This window comes from Microcaecilia unicolor, chromosome 1 (assembly GCF_901765095.1).
Source record: "Microcaecilia unicolor chromosome 1, aMicUni1.1, whole genome shotgun sequence".
NCBI classification, from domain to species: domain Eukaryota; kingdom Metazoa; phylum Chordata; class Amphibia; order Gymnophiona; family Siphonopidae; genus Microcaecilia; species Microcaecilia unicolor.
In genome coordinates, this window is record NC_044031.1 from 304532994 (window position 1) to 304551101 (window position 18108).

General features: G+C 48.5%; 1 protein-coding gene across 1 annotated transcript in view; it reads right to left on the reverse strand.

Annotated features, from left to right (window-relative positions):
* MEI1 (meiotic double-stranded break formation protein 1) overlaps positions 1–17897 on the reverse strand; it is a 669052-nt gene extending 651155 nt beyond the window's left edge. The window contains exons 1-2 of the mRNA XM_030213469.1: positions 17751–17897; positions 17075–17198 (exon numbers count right to left, since the gene is read on the reverse strand). Coding sequence (XP_030069329.1) covers positions 17075–17198; positions 17751–17897 — 271 coding nt within the window. The remainder of the gene's footprint in view (positions 1–17074; positions 17199–17750) is intronic.
* Positions 17898–18108: the final 211 nt, after the last annotated feature.

Genomic DNA, 18108 nt, shown 5'->3' on the forward strand with positions numbered 1-18108 from the left:
GCCTTTATTTTCTCAGCCACTTGCTTGGAGAACCATATCTCAATCAGACGGACACCAACAATGACTCGGTGCTGCATTTTTGTCTAAAACCAAAATGATGTTTGCCTAAAAGACCATTTGTGTCTAAAGTCCTGCAACTGTTGAAGAGCTAAACTTTCAATGTCTTTAATCCTCCATTGCCTCAGGTAGAAACTTAGACTGAGTCCTCTAAGGACACAGAAATAACTTATCTGAATATAACTCACCTTGAGCTACTACTACTACTAAAAAAAAAAAAAAGGGGATAAGCTAAATCCAAAATCCCTTCCTTTCTCCTACTCAGTTATAGATTTTGGTATCTTATGCAATCGGAATTTACTAATAACACACATTAATTGTGCTAGCGTACTTTGGCAAATCTAGCCCCTTACTTGTGATTCTAGATAAGAAATATTTATTTTCTGGAGCAGAGTAGTTGGTTTTACAACGCTTATGGTGCTCAGTTGAACGTGACTGTTATTTTCTACCATAATCTGCACTGTGATGACTGCCAATATCCAGTTTTGCTCTCTTTACCCCATGCAGCTTATTGACTGTGCTATGGCACTTAGCACATATGGGGATTTCCCTGCACCACAATGTTTGTCTTTGGCACTGAAAGTTGATCCACATGAAAGCGAATGCTACATACCTGTAGAAGGTATTCTCCGAGGACAGCAGGCTGATTGTTCTCACTGATGGGTGACGTCCTCGGCAGCCCCTCCAATCGGAATCTTCCTAGCAAAGTCCTTTGCTAGCTCTCGCGCGCCCGCGCGCACCGCGCATGCGCGGCCGTCTTCCCGCCCGAAACCGGCTCGAGCCGGCCAGTCCAGTATGTAGCAAGACAATACAGTTCAAGGGAAGACACAACTCCAAAGGGGAGGCGGGCGGATTTGTGAGAACAATCAGCCTGCTGTCCTCGGAGAATACCTTCTACAGGTATGTAGCATTCTCTTTCTCCGAGGACAAGCAGGCTGCTTGTTCTCACTGATGGGGTATCCCTAGCCCCCAGGCTCACTCAAAACAACAACCATGGTCAATTGGACCTCGCAACGGCGAGGACATAACTGAGATTGACCTAAAAAATTTACCAACTAACTGAGAGTGCAGCCTGGAACAGAACAAACAGGGCCCTCGGGGGGTGGAGTTGGATCCTAAAGCCCAAACAGGTTCTGAAGAACTGACTGCCCGAACCGACTGTCGCGTCGGGTATCCTGCTGCAGGCAGTAATGAGATGTGAATGTGTGGACAGATGACCACGTCGCAGCTTTGCAAATGTCTTCAATGGAGGCTGACTTCAAGTGGGCTACCGACGCAGCCATGGCTCTAACATTATGAGCCGTGACATGACCCTCAAGAGCCAGCCCCGCCTGGGCGTAAGTGAAGGAAATGCAATCTGCTAGCCAATTGGATATGGTGCGTTTCCCTACAGCCACTCCCCTCCTATTGGGATCAAAAGAAACAAACAATTGGGCGGACTGTCTGTGGGGCTGTGTCCGCTCCAGATAGAAGGCCAATGCTCTCTTGCAGTCCAATGTGTGCAGCTGACGTTCAGCAGGGCAGGAATGAGGACGGGGGAAGAATGTTGGCAAGACAATTGACTGGTTCAGATGGAACTCCGACACGACCTTTGGCAAGAACTTAGGGTGAGTGCGGAGGACTACTCTGTTATGATGAAATTTGGTGTAAGGGGCCTGGGCTACCAGGGCCTGAAGCTCACTGACTCTACGAGCTGAAGTAACTGCCACCAAGAAAATAACCTTCCAGGTCAAGTACTTCAGATGGCAGGAATTCAGTGGCTCAAAAGGAGGTTTCATCAGCTGGGTGAGAACGACATTGAGATCCCATGACACTGTAGGAGGCTTGACAGGGGGCTTTGACAAAAGCAAACCTCTCATGAAGCGAACAACTAAAGGCTGTCCCGAGATCGGCTTACCTTCCACATGGTAATGGTATGCACTGATTGCGCTAAGGTGAACTCTTACAGAGTTGGTCTTGAGACCAGACTCAGACAAGTGCAGAAGGTATTCAAGCAGGGTCTGTGTAGGACAAGAGCGAGGAGCTAGGGCCTTGCTGTCACACCAGACGGCAAACCTTCTCCACAGAAAGAAGTAACTCCTCTTGGTGGAATCTTTCCTGGAAGCAAGCAAGACGCGGGAGACACCCTCTGACAGACCCAAAGAGGCAAAGTCTACGCTCTCAACATCCAGGCCGTGAGAGCCAGGGACTGGAGGCTGGGATGCAGAAGAGCCCCTTCGTTCTGCGTGATGAGGGTCGGAAAACACTCCAATCTCCACGGTTCTTCGGAGGATAACTCCAGAAGAAGAGGGAACCAGATCTGACGCGGCCAAAAAGGAGCAATCAGAATCATGGTGCCTCGGTCTTGTTTGAGTTTCAACAAAGTCTTCCCCACCAGAGGAATGGGAGGATAAGCATACAGCAGGCCCTCCCCCCAATCCAGGAGGAAGGCATCCGATGCCAGTCTGCCATTGGCCTGAAGCCTGGAACAGAACTGAGGGACTTTGTGGTTCACTCGAGATGCGAAGAGATCCACCAAGGGGGTGCCCCACGCTTGGAAGATCTGGCGCACCACTCGAGAGTTGAGCGACCACTCGTGAGGTTGCATAATCCTGCTCAACCTGTCGGCCAGACTGTTGTTTACGCCTGCCAGATATGTGGCTTGGAGCACCATGCCTTGACGGCGAGCCCAGAGCCACATGCTGACGGCTTCCTGACACAGGGGGCGAGATCCGGTGCCCCCCTGCTTGTTGACATAGTACATGGCAACCTGGTTGTCTGTCTGAATTTGGATAATTTGGTGGGACAGCCGATCTCTGAAAGCCTTCAGAGCGTTCCAGATCGCTCGCAACTCCAGGAGATTGATCTGTAGACCGCGTTCCTGGAGGGACCAGCTTCCTTGGGTGTGAAGCCCATCGACATGAGCTCCCCATCCCAGGAGAGACGCATCCGTTGTCAGCACTTTTTGTGGCTGAGGAATTTGGAAAGGACGTCCCAGAGTCAATTGGACCAGATTGTCCACCAATACAGGGATTCGAGAAAACTCGTGGACAGGTGGATCACGTCTTCTAGACTCCCAGCAGCCTGAAACCACTGGGAGGCTAGGGTCCATTGAGCAGATCTCATGTGAAGACGGGCCATGGGAGTCACGTGGACTGTGGAGGCCATGTGGCCCAGCAATCTCAACATCTGCCGAGCTGTGATCTGCTGGGACGCTCGCACCCGCGAGACGAGGGACAACAAGTTGTTGGCCCTTGCCTCTGGGAGATAGGCGCGAGCCGTCCGAGAGTCCAGCAGAGCTCCTATGAATTCGAGCTTCTGCACTGGGAGAAGATGGGACTTTGGATAATTTATCACAAACCCCAGTAGCTCCAGGAGGCGAATAGTCATCTGCATGGACTGCAGGGCTCCTGCCTCGGATGTGCTCTTCACCAGCCAATCGTCGAGATATGGGAACACATGCACCCCCAGCCTGCGAAGTGCCGCTGCTACCACAGCTAGGCACTTTGTGAACACCCTGGGCGCAGAGGCGAGCCCAAAGGGTAGCACACAGTACTGGAAGTGGCGTGTGCCCAACTGAAATCGCAGATACTGCCTGTGAGCTGGCAGTATCGGGATGTGTGTGTAGGCATCCTTCAAGTCCAGAGAGCATAGCCAGTCGTTTTGCTGAATCATGGGAAGAAGGGTGCCCAGGGAAAGCATCCTGAACTTTTCTTTTACGAGATGTTTGTTCAGGGCCCTTAGGTCTAGGATGGGACGCATCCCCCCTGTTTTCTTTTCCACAAGGAAGTACCTGGAATAGAATCCCAGCCCTTCTTGCCCGGATGGCACGGGCTCGACCGCATTGGCGCTGAGAAGGGCGGAGAGTTCCTCTGCAAGTACCTGCTTGTGCTGGAAGCTGTAAGACTGAGCTCCCGGTGGGCAATTTGGAGGTTTGGAGGCCAAATTGAGGGTGTATCCTTGCCGGACTATTTGCAGAACCCACTGATCGGAGGTTATGAGAGGCCACCTTTGGTGAAAAGCTTTCAACCTCCCTCCGACTGGCAGGTCGCCCGACACTGACACTTGGATGTCGGCTATGCTCTGCTGGAGCCAGTCAAAAGCTCGCCCCTTGCTTTTGCTGGGGAGCCGCGGGGCCTTGCTGAGGCGCACGCTGCTGACGAGAGCGAGCGCGCTGGGGCTTAGCCTGGGCCGCAGGCTGTCGGGAAGGAGGATTGTACCTACGCTTACCAGAAGTATAGGGAACAGTCTTCCTTCCCCCGAAAAATCGTCTACCTGTAGAGGTAGAAGCTGAAGGCTGCCGGCGGGAGAATTTGTCGAATGCGGTGTCCCGCTGGTGGAGAGACTCTACCACCTGCTCGACTTTCTCTCCAAAAATGTTGTCCACACGGCAAGGCGAGTCCGCAATCCGCTGCTGGATTCTATTCTCCAGGTCGGCGGCACGCAGCCATGAGAGCCTGCGCATCACCACACCTTGAGCAGCGGCCCTGGACGCAACATCAAAAGTGTCATAAACTCCTCTGGCCAGGAATTTTCTGCACGCCTTCAGCTGCCTGACCACCTCCTGAAAAGGCTTGGCTTGCTCAGGGGGAAGAGCATCAACCAAGCCCGCCAACTGTCGCACATTATTCCGCATGTGTATGCTCGTGTAGAGCTGGTAAGACTGGATTTTGGCCACGAGCATAGAGGAATGGTAGGCCTTCCTCCCAAAGGAGTCTAAGGTTCTAGAGTCTTTGCCCGGGGGCGCCGAAGCATGCTCCCTAGAACTCTTAGCCTTCTTTAGGGCCAGATCCACAACTCCAGAGTCGTGAGGCAACTGGGTGCGCATCAGCTCTGGGTCCCCATGGATCCGGTACTGGGACTCGATCTTCTTGGGGATGTGGGGATTAGTTAAAGGCTTGGTCCAGTTCGCCAGCAATGTCTTTTTGAGGACATGGTGCAGGGGAACAGTGGACGCTTCCTTAGGTGGAGAAGGATAGTCCAGGAGCTCAAACATTTCAGCCCTGGGCTCGTCCTCCACAACCACCGGGAAGGGGATGGCCGTAGACATCTCCCGGACAAAGGAAGCAAAAGACAGACTCTCGGGAGGAGAAAGCTGTCTTTCAGGAGAGAGAGTGGGATCAGAAGGTAGACCCTCAGACTCCTCGTCAGAGAAATATCTGGGGTCTTCTTCTTCCTCCCACGAGGCCTCACCCTCGGTGTCAGACACAAGTTCACGGACCTGCGTCTGCAACCGTGCCCGGCTCGACTCCGTGGAGCCACGTCCACGATGGGGGCGTCGAGAGGTAGACTCCCTCGCCCGCATCGGCAAAGCTCCCTCCGCCGACGTAGTCGGGGAGCCCTCCTGGGAGGTGGCCGCAGTCGGCACCGCACGCGGTACCGACGTCGGGGACCTCACCCCGGGCGATGGGCCAGCCGGCGCCACGCTCGACGGTACCGGAGGCGCAAGCACCGCCGGTACCGGAGGGGTAGGGCGCAACAGCTCTCCCAGAATCTCTGGGAGAACGGCCCGGAGGCTCTCGTTCAGAGCGGCTGCGGAGAAAGGCATGGAGGTCGATGCAGGCGTCGACGTCAGAACCTGTTCCGGGCGTGGAGGCTGTTCCGGGCTGTCCAGAGTGGAGCGCATCGACACCTCCTGAACAGAGGGTGAGCGGTCCTCTCGGTGCCGATGCCTGCTGGGTGCCGACTCCCTCGGCGACCCAGAGCTCTCGGTGCCGACGCGGGGAGGGGACCGGTGTCGATGCTTCTTCGACTTCTTCCGAAGCATGTCACCGGAGCTCCCCGGCACCGACGAGGAGGACGTAGAATCCAGCCGTCGCTTCCTCGGGGCCGAGGCCGAAGGAGGTCGGTCTCGGGGGGGCTGTACCGCAGGAGCCCTCAGGGTAGGAGGAGACCCACCCGAGGGCTCACCGCCACCAGCAGGGGAATGGACAGCCCTCACCTGCACTCCACTCGATGCACCACCGTCCGACGACATCAGGAGACGAGGTCCCGGTACCACCGACGTCGATGCAGCTATCCGATGTCTCAGCGCCGATGCAGAGGGCCGATGCCTCGATGCACTCGATGCACTGGCAGCCAAGGAAGAAGGTCTGGACGCTGATGACGTCGATGCACACGATGACCCCGGTGCCGATGCCGACGAAGAGCCCGAGAACAAAACGTTCCACTGGGCCAATCTCGCTACTTGAGTCCGCCTTTGTAAGAGGGAACACAGACTACAGTTCTGGGGACGGTGCTCGGCCCCCAGACACTGAAGACACGAAGAGTGCCTATCAGTGAGCGAGATTACCCGGGCGCACTGGGTGCACTTCTTGAAGCCGCTGGAAGGCTTCGATGTCATGGGCGGAAAAATCACGCCGGCGAAGTCAAAATCCGAAATGACGAATTTGGAGCACCAAAACTTTAAGGGAGAAAAATCTCGACCGAGGCCGAAAGAGGCCTACCCCGACAACGAAAGAAAACTTACCGGGGCAAAAAACTGGAAATACGGGAAGGGGCAAACGAAACCCAAGGGGGTTTCCGGAGCACTTTCCGAATGAAAAGAAACTTTCCGAAGAAAAAAACACGTCGATTAAATCACGGACGCGCGAGGTCGACTCTCCGGGGCTCAACACGGCAAAAAACACAGCCGTACCGAGTGCGGACGAAAGAAGACTGGCCGGCTCGAGCCGGTTTCGGGCGGGAAGACGGCCGCGCATGCGCGGTGCGCGCGGGCGCGCGAGAGCTAGCAAAGGACTTTGCTAGGAAGATTCCGATTGGAGGGGCTGCCGAGGACGTCACCCATCAGTGAGAACAAGCAGCCTGCTTGTCCTCGGAGAAGCATTCTTATCTTCTCAAGTCAGATGCTCCGAGGACAATTCTGTAAAGCTTTTCCACATGTAAAGCCTGTTGTACACACAGAAAGGAGCTTTTATAAAATTGTATGGCTTCATATATACATAAAATGTAGGTGCAAAAAAACCACACCTACGTTTTATGCGATTTGCATATAGGCATTTTCAGGAGTGGAGATAAAAGTTGTGCTGTACACACATTTTACAAAAATTTGGGTGCCTGCTTACATTTGCACCTTTTGGCTCAGGTGTAAATTTGTGAGTGGGCATTTCTGCACTACTGGAGCTGGTTCTGGGAACCTATTTTATAAAGGCATATAAGCTAACTGCCTTTAACACATTCTCTAGCAACGAATTCCAGAGTTTAATTACACATTGAGTGAAGAAAGATTTTCTCCGATTTGTTTTAAATTTACTACTTTGTAGCTTCATCGCATGCCCCCTAGTCCTAGTATTTTTGGAAAGCGTAAACAGACACTTCACGTCTACCCATTCCACTCCACTCATTATTTTATAGACCTCTATCTCCCCTCAGTCGCCTTTTCTCCAAGCTGAAGAGCCCTAGCCGCTTAAGCCTTTCCTCATAGGGAAGTCGTCCCATCCCCTTTATCATTTTCATTGCCCTTCTCTGCACCTTTTCTTTTTTTTTTTTAACATCTGTTTATTTAGTAAAGCTTTATCATATACATCAATCATGCTTACTAACATTTCAATCTAATTATTGCAAATACACAACAACTTGAACCCCGCCCCCCCTCCCCCCTCAGGGTATCTCTTATATGAAAATCTCCCCATTTGTAGTATCAGCACTGTAAGTCATTAATATATCAACATCAGCTTGTCAGTCCCCGCCACTCTGCATAGGCGGACCATGTTTTATAATATCTTACCATGCCCCCCCGCCTCAAAGCAGTAAGTTTGTCCATTATGCAACAGTAGTCCACTTTAGCTAGCACTTGATCCACCGTGGGTATCGTCTGCTGTTTCCAATGTTTAGCAATTAAAGTCCTGGCTGCAGTAACAATGTAGGCTAACAGTCCCGAGCAAGGAGCTCTGCTCACTCCCAGTGGAGTATTCAGCAGACATAGGCCAGGGTCAAACCCCACCTCTATCCCCAGACCACTGTGCAGTCTATGCTGTAGATCTGTCCAGAACTGCTGAACCAGTGGGCAGTCCCACCACACATGCCAGAAGGTGCCCGTTGCCCCACAGTTTCGCCAACAGGCTGCCGACCCATTTTTAAATATGCGGGCCAGCCGGCTAGGGGTCAGGTACCACTGATACAGCATTTTATGGCCGTTTTCCAGCAAGGGAGTAGCCACAGAAAATGTCAATAAACGTTTGAATATTCTTTTCCAATCCCCCTCCTCATATGATCTACCCAGCAAAGCCTCCCATTTTTTAATACATTTGGTCAAGGGTTGGGTCTTATGTAGCAGGGCTCTATAAATACGTGATATCCCCCCACGTCCTTCTCCTGATCTGATAGCTAGTTCAAGCTCCGAGGGCTCTAGGGACAGGTCCTCCCTCGCTTTTTTCTGAATAAAATCTCTAATTTGCAAATAAAAAAACCTGTCCCTATCTCCCAGGCCAAATTCTTCTTTTAGGGTGTCAAAGGAGTGGCACTTCCCATCCTCCCAGATTTGCCCAAGAAGTCGCAGGGAGGACGCTGACCACTGCCCATAATTTCTTTCTGCACGGCCAGGCGGAAAATCAGTTGCATAGATGATGGGGGTGGTCAAATGATAGTTACGTCCTGGAAACCAGGTTGCTCTACACTTTATCTACTCCCCCAATACTACCCTCATCTGACCTTTCAGATCCGATACCAGGCTTCTCAGTAGCGATAAAGGTAGCCATCCCACCGCCCAAATTGGTACTCCCTTCAAACCCCACTGTGCTGCATAGGTCCATAGTTTAGTCGGGCCCTTCTGAACATTAGAGAGCATTTGAAATAAGGCTGCCTTGTAATATAAGCCAAAGTTGGGTACTCCCATACCCCCATCCCTCCTAAGTTGAAACAAAATAGAGCGAGCCACTCATGGAGGTCGTTTACGCCAGATGAAGGCGAACATTTTCTTATTAAGTGTATGAAAGAATGTATGCGGTATGGGGAATGGCACTGCCATGAATAGGTATAGTAATTTAGGCAGCAGTGTCATCTTTACCGCAGCAATTCTGCCCATCCATGACATATGTAACCCTCCCCATCTTTCCAATTCCTGAAAAAGCTCTCTCATCTTTGGCAGATAGTTTTCCTGAAACAGATCCCCTGTGTCTGGTGTCAAATTAACCCCTAGGTATCGAATAGATTTAGCGGACCACTGAAAAGGAAAAGACGATTGTAGTGATTCTTGCATCTCAACAGAGCATTGTATGGGCATGATCACAGATTTTTGAATATTAATCTTTAGGCCTGCTACCTGTCCATAGTTCTGCACTACCTGCATCACCGACTGCAATGAGCTCTCAGGATGCGACAGCGTGAGCAAAACGTCATCTGCATACAGCATAAATTTAGTTTCATGTGTCCCTATGCAGATACCCCGTATCGTGGGGTCTGTCCGAATCAGAATTGCCAACGGTTCCATAGCCAGTGCGAACAAAAGAGGGGACAAGGCACACCCCTGCCTAGTTCCCCTAAACAATGCAAAGGGGTCAGTGACCGTGCCATTGAGCCGCAGCTGACATAGCGGTTGTTGATAGAGCGCCGTGACCCAGCAGAAATACTGCCCATTAATTCCTACTCTCCGCAGCAGTGCAAACAGAAAGGGCCACAGCACTCTATCAAACGCCTTCTCAGCATCCAGTGCTCTGCACCTTTTCTAATTCCACTATATCTTTTTTGAGATGCGGTGACCAGAATTGAACACAATATTCGAGGTGCGGTTGCATCATAGAGCGATACAAAGGCATTATAAAGTCCTCATTTTTGTTTTACATTCCTTTCCTAATAATACCTAACATTCTATTTGCTTTCTTAGCCACCGCAGCACACTGAGCAGAAGGTTTCAACATATCATCAACGATGACACCTAGATCCCTTTCTTGATCAGTGACTACTAACGTGGAACCTTGCATTACGTAACTATAATTGGGGTTCCTCTTTCCCACATGCATCACTTTGCACTTGATCACATTAAACGTCATCTCCCATTTAGAAACCCAGTCTTGTAAGGTCCTCTTGTAATTTTTCACAATCCTCTTGTGATTTAACAACTTTGAATAACTTTGTGTCGTCAGCAAATGTAATTACCTCACTAGTTACTCCCATCTCTAGATCATTTATAAATATGTTAAAAAGCAGCGGTCCTAGCACAGACCCCTGGGGAACCCCAGTATCTACCCTTCTCCATTTGGAATACTGACCATTTAACCCTACTCTCTGTTTTCTATCTTTTAACCTCCTATCCTATGACTCTCCAATTTCCTCTGGAGTCTTTCATGAGGTACTTTGTCAAACGCCTTCTGAAAATCCAGATACACAATATCAACCGGATCACCTTTATCCACGTTTGTTCACCCCTTCAAAGAAATGTAGTAGATTACTGAGGCAAGATTTCCCTTCACTAAATCCATGTTGACTAATTGAACAGGGGCGCCCATCTATAAGGACGGCCCTGTAAAGAAGCGTCCCCGACCGCATTATCAAAACAAGATGGGCGGCCATCTTTTGTTTCGATAATATGGTCGGGGCCGGCCAAATCTCAACATTTGGGTCGACCTTAGAGATGGCTGCCCTTATAATGGAAACCCCTTTTACCCCTCGGTCATCTAGCGGTCCAACTGATTCTTTTGCTGGCTTCCTGCTTTTAATATATCTAAAAAAATGTTTACTATCAAGCTTATTTTCGAAAGTGATTGCCGGCCATAAATCAGGAGATGGCCGGTGATCTCGCAAAAGCGGCCAAATCGGTATAATTGAAAGCGACTTTTTTGACAGCATCGCCGCTTTCCTGTCGCCTCGCCAGTGAAAGTTCAAGGGGGCGTGTCGGCAGCATAGCGAAGGCGGGCCATGGGCATGGCTACCAGATGGCCGGCTTTCGCGGATAATGAAAAAAAAAAGCAGTGTTCAGCAGTATTTCGCCGGGTTTACTTGGTTTTTAATTTTCACGACCAAGCCTCAAAAAGGTGCCCCAACTGTCCAGATGACCACTGGAAGGAATCGGGGATGACATCCCCGTACTCCCCCAGTGGTCACCAACCCCCTCCCACACTAAAACAATAAAACTAAAAACCTTTTTTGCCAGCCTGTATGCCAGCCTTAAATGCCGTACCCACCTCCATGACAGCAGAATGTGTTCTATCCTCTGACAGCCTTTCCCTGGTTGTGATGTGGCTCTCGGGTGAGTGTGACACCTTTTCTGTTAGGTGCACTGCAGAGTCACATCAGCAATGCATTGTGGTGGGTGTAGGGTAGTGGGCTCTACTCCCATGGTGCTTTCCCCCTGCTAACTGGGTCAGAGTGTGTCCAGTTTTGTTTCCGGTAGTCCATGAGGTAGTGGCCATTTTTGTCAGCCAGTTTTAGATCCCTTTCATGTGTTACCCATGTAAGAGAAGTTAGTTATTACCTTGAATGTTGCTGAAAGAGGGCATTGTACACCATTCTGCCAGCTCTGACCTACTGCTAATCTCAGTACCAGGGAGACTCTTTGCCAGTGGGGCACAACCTCTGATCTGCAGTTAACTGTGAGTAAACGTGCTTATTCAAATAAAGGACTTTTTCAAGGAGATTAGTCTTCAGGTGTCAACTGGTGTGCCAAGGTTATACAGCAGCAACAAGTCCTAGAGGCCTGCGTGTATGCAGGTCCCTGGAGCACTTTTAGTGGGTACCACAGTGCACTTAAGGCAGGCGGACCCAGGCCCATTCCCCCCCCTACCTGTAACACTTGTGCTGGTAAATGGGAGCCCTCCACAACCCACTGTACCCACATGTAGTTGCCCCCTTCACCCCTAAGAGCTACGGTAGTGTTGTATATTTGTGGGTAGTGGGTTTTGGGGGGGGGGTTGGAGGGCTCAGCACCCAAAGTAAGGGAGCTATGCATGTGGGAGTGTTTTCTGAAGTCCACCGCACTGACCCCTAGGGTGCCCAGTTGGTGTCCTGGCAAGTCAGGGGGGCCAGTGCACTACAAATGCTGGCTCCTCCCATGACCAAATGCCTTGCATTTCGCCGGGTTTGAGATGGCCGGCAGTTTTTTCCATTAACGCTGAAAAACAAAACCAGCGATCTCAACCCCGGCGAACTCTGGCATTTGGCCAGGCTAAACCGTATTATCGAAAAAAATACGGTTCCGGCCAGCTGTTGCGCCACCGCCAAAATATTTCGCCGGCGACGTTCGATTATGCCCCTCCACGTGTTTTTACCTCCAGCACAATCTTTTTTTCCAAGTCCCTCTTTGCCTTCCTTATCAGCGCTTCGCATTTTACTTGACATTCCTTATGCTGCTTCTTATTATTTTCAGTTGGTTCCTTCTTCCATTTTCTGAAGGATTTTCTTTTAGCTCTAATAGCTTCCTTCACCTCACTTTTTAACCAAGCCGGCTGTCGTTTGATCTTCTGTCCTCCATTTTTAATACATGGAATATATTTGGCCTGGGCTTCCAAAATGGTGTTTTTGAACAGCATCCACGCCTGATGTAAATTTTTGACCCTCACAGCCGCTCCTCTAAGTTTTTTTCCATCGTTCTCATTTTATCATAGCCTTCTTTTTTAAAGTTAAATGCTAATGTATTGGATTTCCTGTGTATACTTACTTCAAAGCTAATATCAAATTTGATCACATTATGATCACTGTTATCAAGCAGCCCCAGGACCAGATCATGTGCTCCACTAAGGACTAGGTCTAGAATTTTTCCTTCTCTCATCGGCTCCTGTACCAGCTGCTCCAAAAAGCAGTCTTTGATTTCGTCAAGGAATTTTACCTCCCTAGCATGCCCCGATGTTACATTTACCCAGTCAATATCGGGGTAATTGAAATCACCCATTATTATTGTGTTGCCCAGTTTGTTTGCGTCCCTAATTTCCTTTAACATTTCTGCATCCACTTACATAAGTAAAAAACATAAAACATAGTAGATGATGGCAGAAAAAGACCTTTACGGTCCATCCAGTCTGCCCAACAAGATAAACTCTTATGTGCTACTTTTTATTTGCACCTGTCCTCTTCAGGGCACAGACTGTATAAGTCTGCCCCGCACTATCCCCACCTCCCAACCACCAGCCCCACCTCCCACCAGTTGGCTCTGGCACAGACCGTATAAGTCTGCCTATCACTACGCCCTCCTCCCAACCACCAGTCCCGCCTCCCACCACCGGCTCTGGCACAGACCGTATAAGTCTGCCCATCACTAGCCCCACCTCCCCCCACCGGCTCTGCCACCCAATCTCGGCTAAGCTCCTGAAGATCTATTCCTTCTGAACAGGATTCCTTTATGTTTATCCCATGCATGTTTGAATTCTGTTACTGTTTTCATCTCCACCACCTCCCTCGGGAGGGCATTCCAAGCATCCACCACTCTCTCCATGAAAAAATACTTCCTGACATTTTTCTTGAGTCTGCCCCCCTTCATTTTCATTTCATGTCCTCTCGTTCTACCGCCTTCGCATCTCCGGAAAAGGTTTGTTTGCAGATTAATACTGCACAATGGGAAAAGACCAAGGGTCCATCGAGCCCAGCATCCTGTCCATGACAGCGGCCAATCCAGGCCAAGGGCACCTGGCAAGCTTCCCAAACGTACGAACATTCTATACATGTTATTCCTGGAATTGTGAATTTTTCCCAAGTCCATTTAGTAGTGGTTTATAGACTTGTCCTTTAGGAAACCATCTAACCCCTTTTTAAACTCTGCTAAGCTAACCTCCTTCACCACGTTCTCCGGCAACGAATTCCAGAGTTTAATTATGCGTTGGGTGAAGAAACATTTTCTCCGATTTGTTTTAAATTTACTACACTGTAGTTTCATCACATGCCCCCTAGTCCTAGTATTTTTGGAAAGCGTGAACAGACACTTCACATCCACCTGTTCCACTCCACTCATTATTTTATATACCTCTATCATGTCTCCCCTCAGCTGTCTCTTCTCCAAGCTGAAAAGCCCTAGCCTCCTTAGTCTTTCTTCATAGGGAAGTCGTCCCATCCCCGCTATCATTTTAGTCGCCCTTCGCTGCACATTTTCCAGTTCTACTATATCTTTCTTGAGATACGGCGACCAGAACTGAACACAATACTCAAGGTGCGGTCCCGCCATGGAGCGATACAACGGCATTATAACATCCTCACATCTGTTTTCCATACCTTTCCTAATAATACCCAACATTCTATTCGCTTTCCTAGCCGCAGCAGCACACTGAGCAGAAGGTTTCAGTGTATTATCAACGACGACAACACCCAGATCCCTTTCTTGGTCTGCAACTCCTAACGTGGAACCTTGCATGACGTAGCTATAATTCTGGTTCTTTTTCCCCACATGCATCACCTTGCACTTACTCACATTAAACCCCATCTTCCATTTAGCCGCCCAGTCTCCCAGTCTCGTAAGGTCCTTCTGTAATTTTTCACAATCCTGTCGCGAGTTAACGACTTTGAATAACTTTGTATCATCAGCAAATTTAATTACCTCGCTAGTTACTCCCATCTCTAAATCATTTATAAATATATTAAAAAGCAGCGGTCCTAGCACAGACCCCTGAGGAACCCCACTAACTACCCTTCTCCATTGTGAATACTGCCCATTTAACCCCACTCTCTGTTTCCTATCCTTCAACCAGTTTTTAATCCACAATAGGACATTTCCTCCTATCCTCCTATCTGTTCATCCTGGCCAGGCGGATGGTAGTACACTCCTATCACTATCCTTTTCCCCTTTACACATAGAATTTGAATCCATAGTGTTTCCAAGAAGTGTTTTGTTCCCTCCAGAATTTTCAATCTATTTGATTCAAGGCTCTCCTTAACATACAATGCTACCCCTCCACCAATTTGATCCACCCTATCACTAGAATATAATTTGTACTACTTAACATTTCTAAAGCGCTACTAGAGTTACGCAGCGCTGTACAATTTAACATAGAGGGACGGTCCATGCTCAAAGAGCTTACAATCTAAGAGACAAATGAACGGTTAGTCCGATAGGGGCGGTCAAAATGGGGCAGTCTGGATTTACTGAACGGTAAGAGTTAGGTGCCGAATGCAGCATTGAAGAGGTGGGTTTTAAGCAAAGACTTGAAGATGGGCAGGGAGGGGGCTTGGCGTAAGGGCTCAGGAAGGTTGTTCCAAGCATAGGGTGAGGCGAGGCAGAATGAGCGGAGCCTGGAGTTGGCAGTGGTGGAGAAGGGTACTGAGAGGAGGGATTTGTCCTGTGAACGGAGGTTACGGGCGGGAACGTAAGGGGAGATGAGGGTAGAAAGGTAGTGAGGGGCAGCAGACTGAGTGCATTTGTAGGTAAGAAGGAGAAGCTTGAATTGAATGCGGTATCTGATTGGAAGCCAGTGAAGTGACTTGAGGAGAGGGGTGATATGAGTATATCGGTTCTGGCGGAATATGAGACATGCAGCAGAGTTCTGAACAGATTGAAGGGGGGATAGATGGCTAAGTGGGAGGCCAGTGAGGAGTAAGTTGCAGTAGTCAAGGCGAGAGGTAATGAGAGCGTGGACGAGAGTGGACGAGGGTGGTGTGTTCAGAGAGGAAAGGGCGAATTTTGCTGATGTTAAAGAGGAAGAAGCGGCAGGTCTTGGCTATCTGCTGGATATGCACAGAGGAGAGGGAGGAGTCAATGATGACTCCGAGGTTGCGGGCAGATGAGATGGGGAGGATGAGGGTGTTATCAACTGAGATAGAAAGTGGAGGAAGAGGAGACATGGGTTTTGGTGGAAAGACGAGGAGCTCGGTCTTGGACATTTCAGTTTCAGGTGGCGGTTGCACATCCAGGCAGCAATGTCGGATAAGCAGGCTGATACCTTAGCCTGGGTCTCTGCGGTGATGTCTGGTGTGGAGAGATATAGCTGGGTGTCATCAGCATAGAGATGATACTGGAAACCATGAGATGAGATCAGGGAGCCCAGGGAGGAGGTGTAGATTGAGAAGAGAAGGGGTCCAAGGACAGATCCCTGGGGAACACCAACAGATAGGGGGATAGGGGTGGAGGAAGATCCATGAGAATGAACTCTGAAGGTGCGGTGGGAGAGACAGGAGGAGAACCAGGAGAGGACAGAGCCCTGGAACCCAAATGAGGACAGTGTGGCAAGAAGTAAGTCATGATTGACAGTGTCAATTTGTACCCCGGTATGACAGTATCCCACTGATTATCCTCCTTCTACCAGGTCTCAGAGATGCCGTTTATATCTAAATTTTCATTTAGTGCAATATATTCTAACTCTCCCATCTTATTTCTTAGGCTCCTGGCATTCGCATATAGACATTTCAATATGTTTGTTGTTCCTATTTACATCATGCTCAGTACTTGACAGTATTAATTTGCAATCTTTTGTCTGATTTTTATTTTTATTTAAGGACACCTGATCTACTATGGTCTCTTTTGCAACCTCACTATCGGTATACCCTATCTTCCCTGTTTTGGTGGTATCTTTGAAAGATACCTTATCCCCCGTTTCTAGTTTAAAAGCTGCTCTAGCTCCTTTTTAAATGCCGATGCCAGCAGCCTGGTCCCACCCTGGTTAAGGTGGAGCCCATCCTTTCGGAATAGGCTCCCCCTTCCCCAGAATGTTGCCCAGTTCCTAACAAATCTAAAACCCTCCTCCCTGCACCATCATCTCATCCACGCATTGAGACTCTGGATCTCTGCCTGTCTCTTGGGCCCTGTGCTAAAAGACCTATGAGAAGAGACTTGAAGACCTGAATACATATACCCTAGGGCAATGGTTCTCAGTCTTTTTAAGACTGTGGCACACTTGGAAATGCACATTTCTGTCACGGCATACCTGTGTTATTAATGATGTAACATTTTATTAATGATGTAATGTGCTATTAATGATAAAATGCTTTAATTATTAATTATGACCAAGTTTGTTGAACTGGAGCAATCTGCAATCTGAACAAACCCCTGCACCACCAGCAGGTCACAATACTGGAAAACACTGTTATATCTTTTATACAAAAAATAATATTCTTCCTCTCTGTCAGGAACAACGTGAAATGAAGCTGGGACTTGTAGCCCAATTTGCTGTATTCCAGGAAGTTATCTTACCTATCAGAGTTCCGATGAAATGGGCACAGATTCTTCCATCCTGCAGTAGCAGCTTGGTTACAGTGTCCGGTTGACAGAGCATGGCATTGCGAAAGCAGAACAGCATGTACTTCTTACGCACGACCTCAAGTACAAAAACAATGTAAAAGTAAAAACGTTTTCTTTAACCTCTCTGGAGAGTAATTTTTTTTTTTTTTAATCCTTATTTAAGTTTTTACCAAACATAACAATTATGAGTGATATTACACAAATTGAATTAAATTCATTCAATACAAGAAAGTTTTTCTACATGAAATAATACTCTTACTAACGACCACAATAATATGAAATCGATCCAAGAAAGAAATAGAAAAAAAAATTTTCCTGCTTAAATAAACAGTTTCACATTAAATTAAATCAAACAAGTAGCTACATTCCTGAGTAGGTTACTCAATAACTGCATACAGCGTTGCATATGTGACTAGACTTGTACATTGACCTCTTCCCTGCTTTTTAGAAAATCTTCCAATTGATTTGGGTCAAAAAATTGGTATTGCTTAGACTGCAAGATTAATCTACATACACATGGGTATCTCAAAAGAAAATTTGCCCCGATCGCCAAAGCTGTCGGGCGCAGCAACAAAAACATCTTGCGTCTCTTTTGAGTTTCCCTGGGTAAATCCGGGAAAACTCTCACTTTTGATCCCAAAAATAAAGAATCCAAATGCCTAAGGGAAAGTCTAAGAACGGTGTCTCTATCCATTTCCAATGCAAAGGTTACAAGCAAAATAGTTCTTTGTGTTATCACTTCAAGGGACGACTCCAGGAATGCCGTAAGACCCATTGCTCTTTGTTCTGATAGATTTGCTGATGTTTTAGCATCAGTCTGTAAATAAAAAGCTCTAGTTATTGGAGGCAATGAGTTTTTGGGCATACCCAGGGTCTCCATGAGATATTTTTTAACCATTTGCGTCGGAATTACCAATGGTGACCTAGGAAAATTTATAAAACGCAAAGTTAGTCTCTTAGATTGATTTTCTAAATATTTCAGGTGT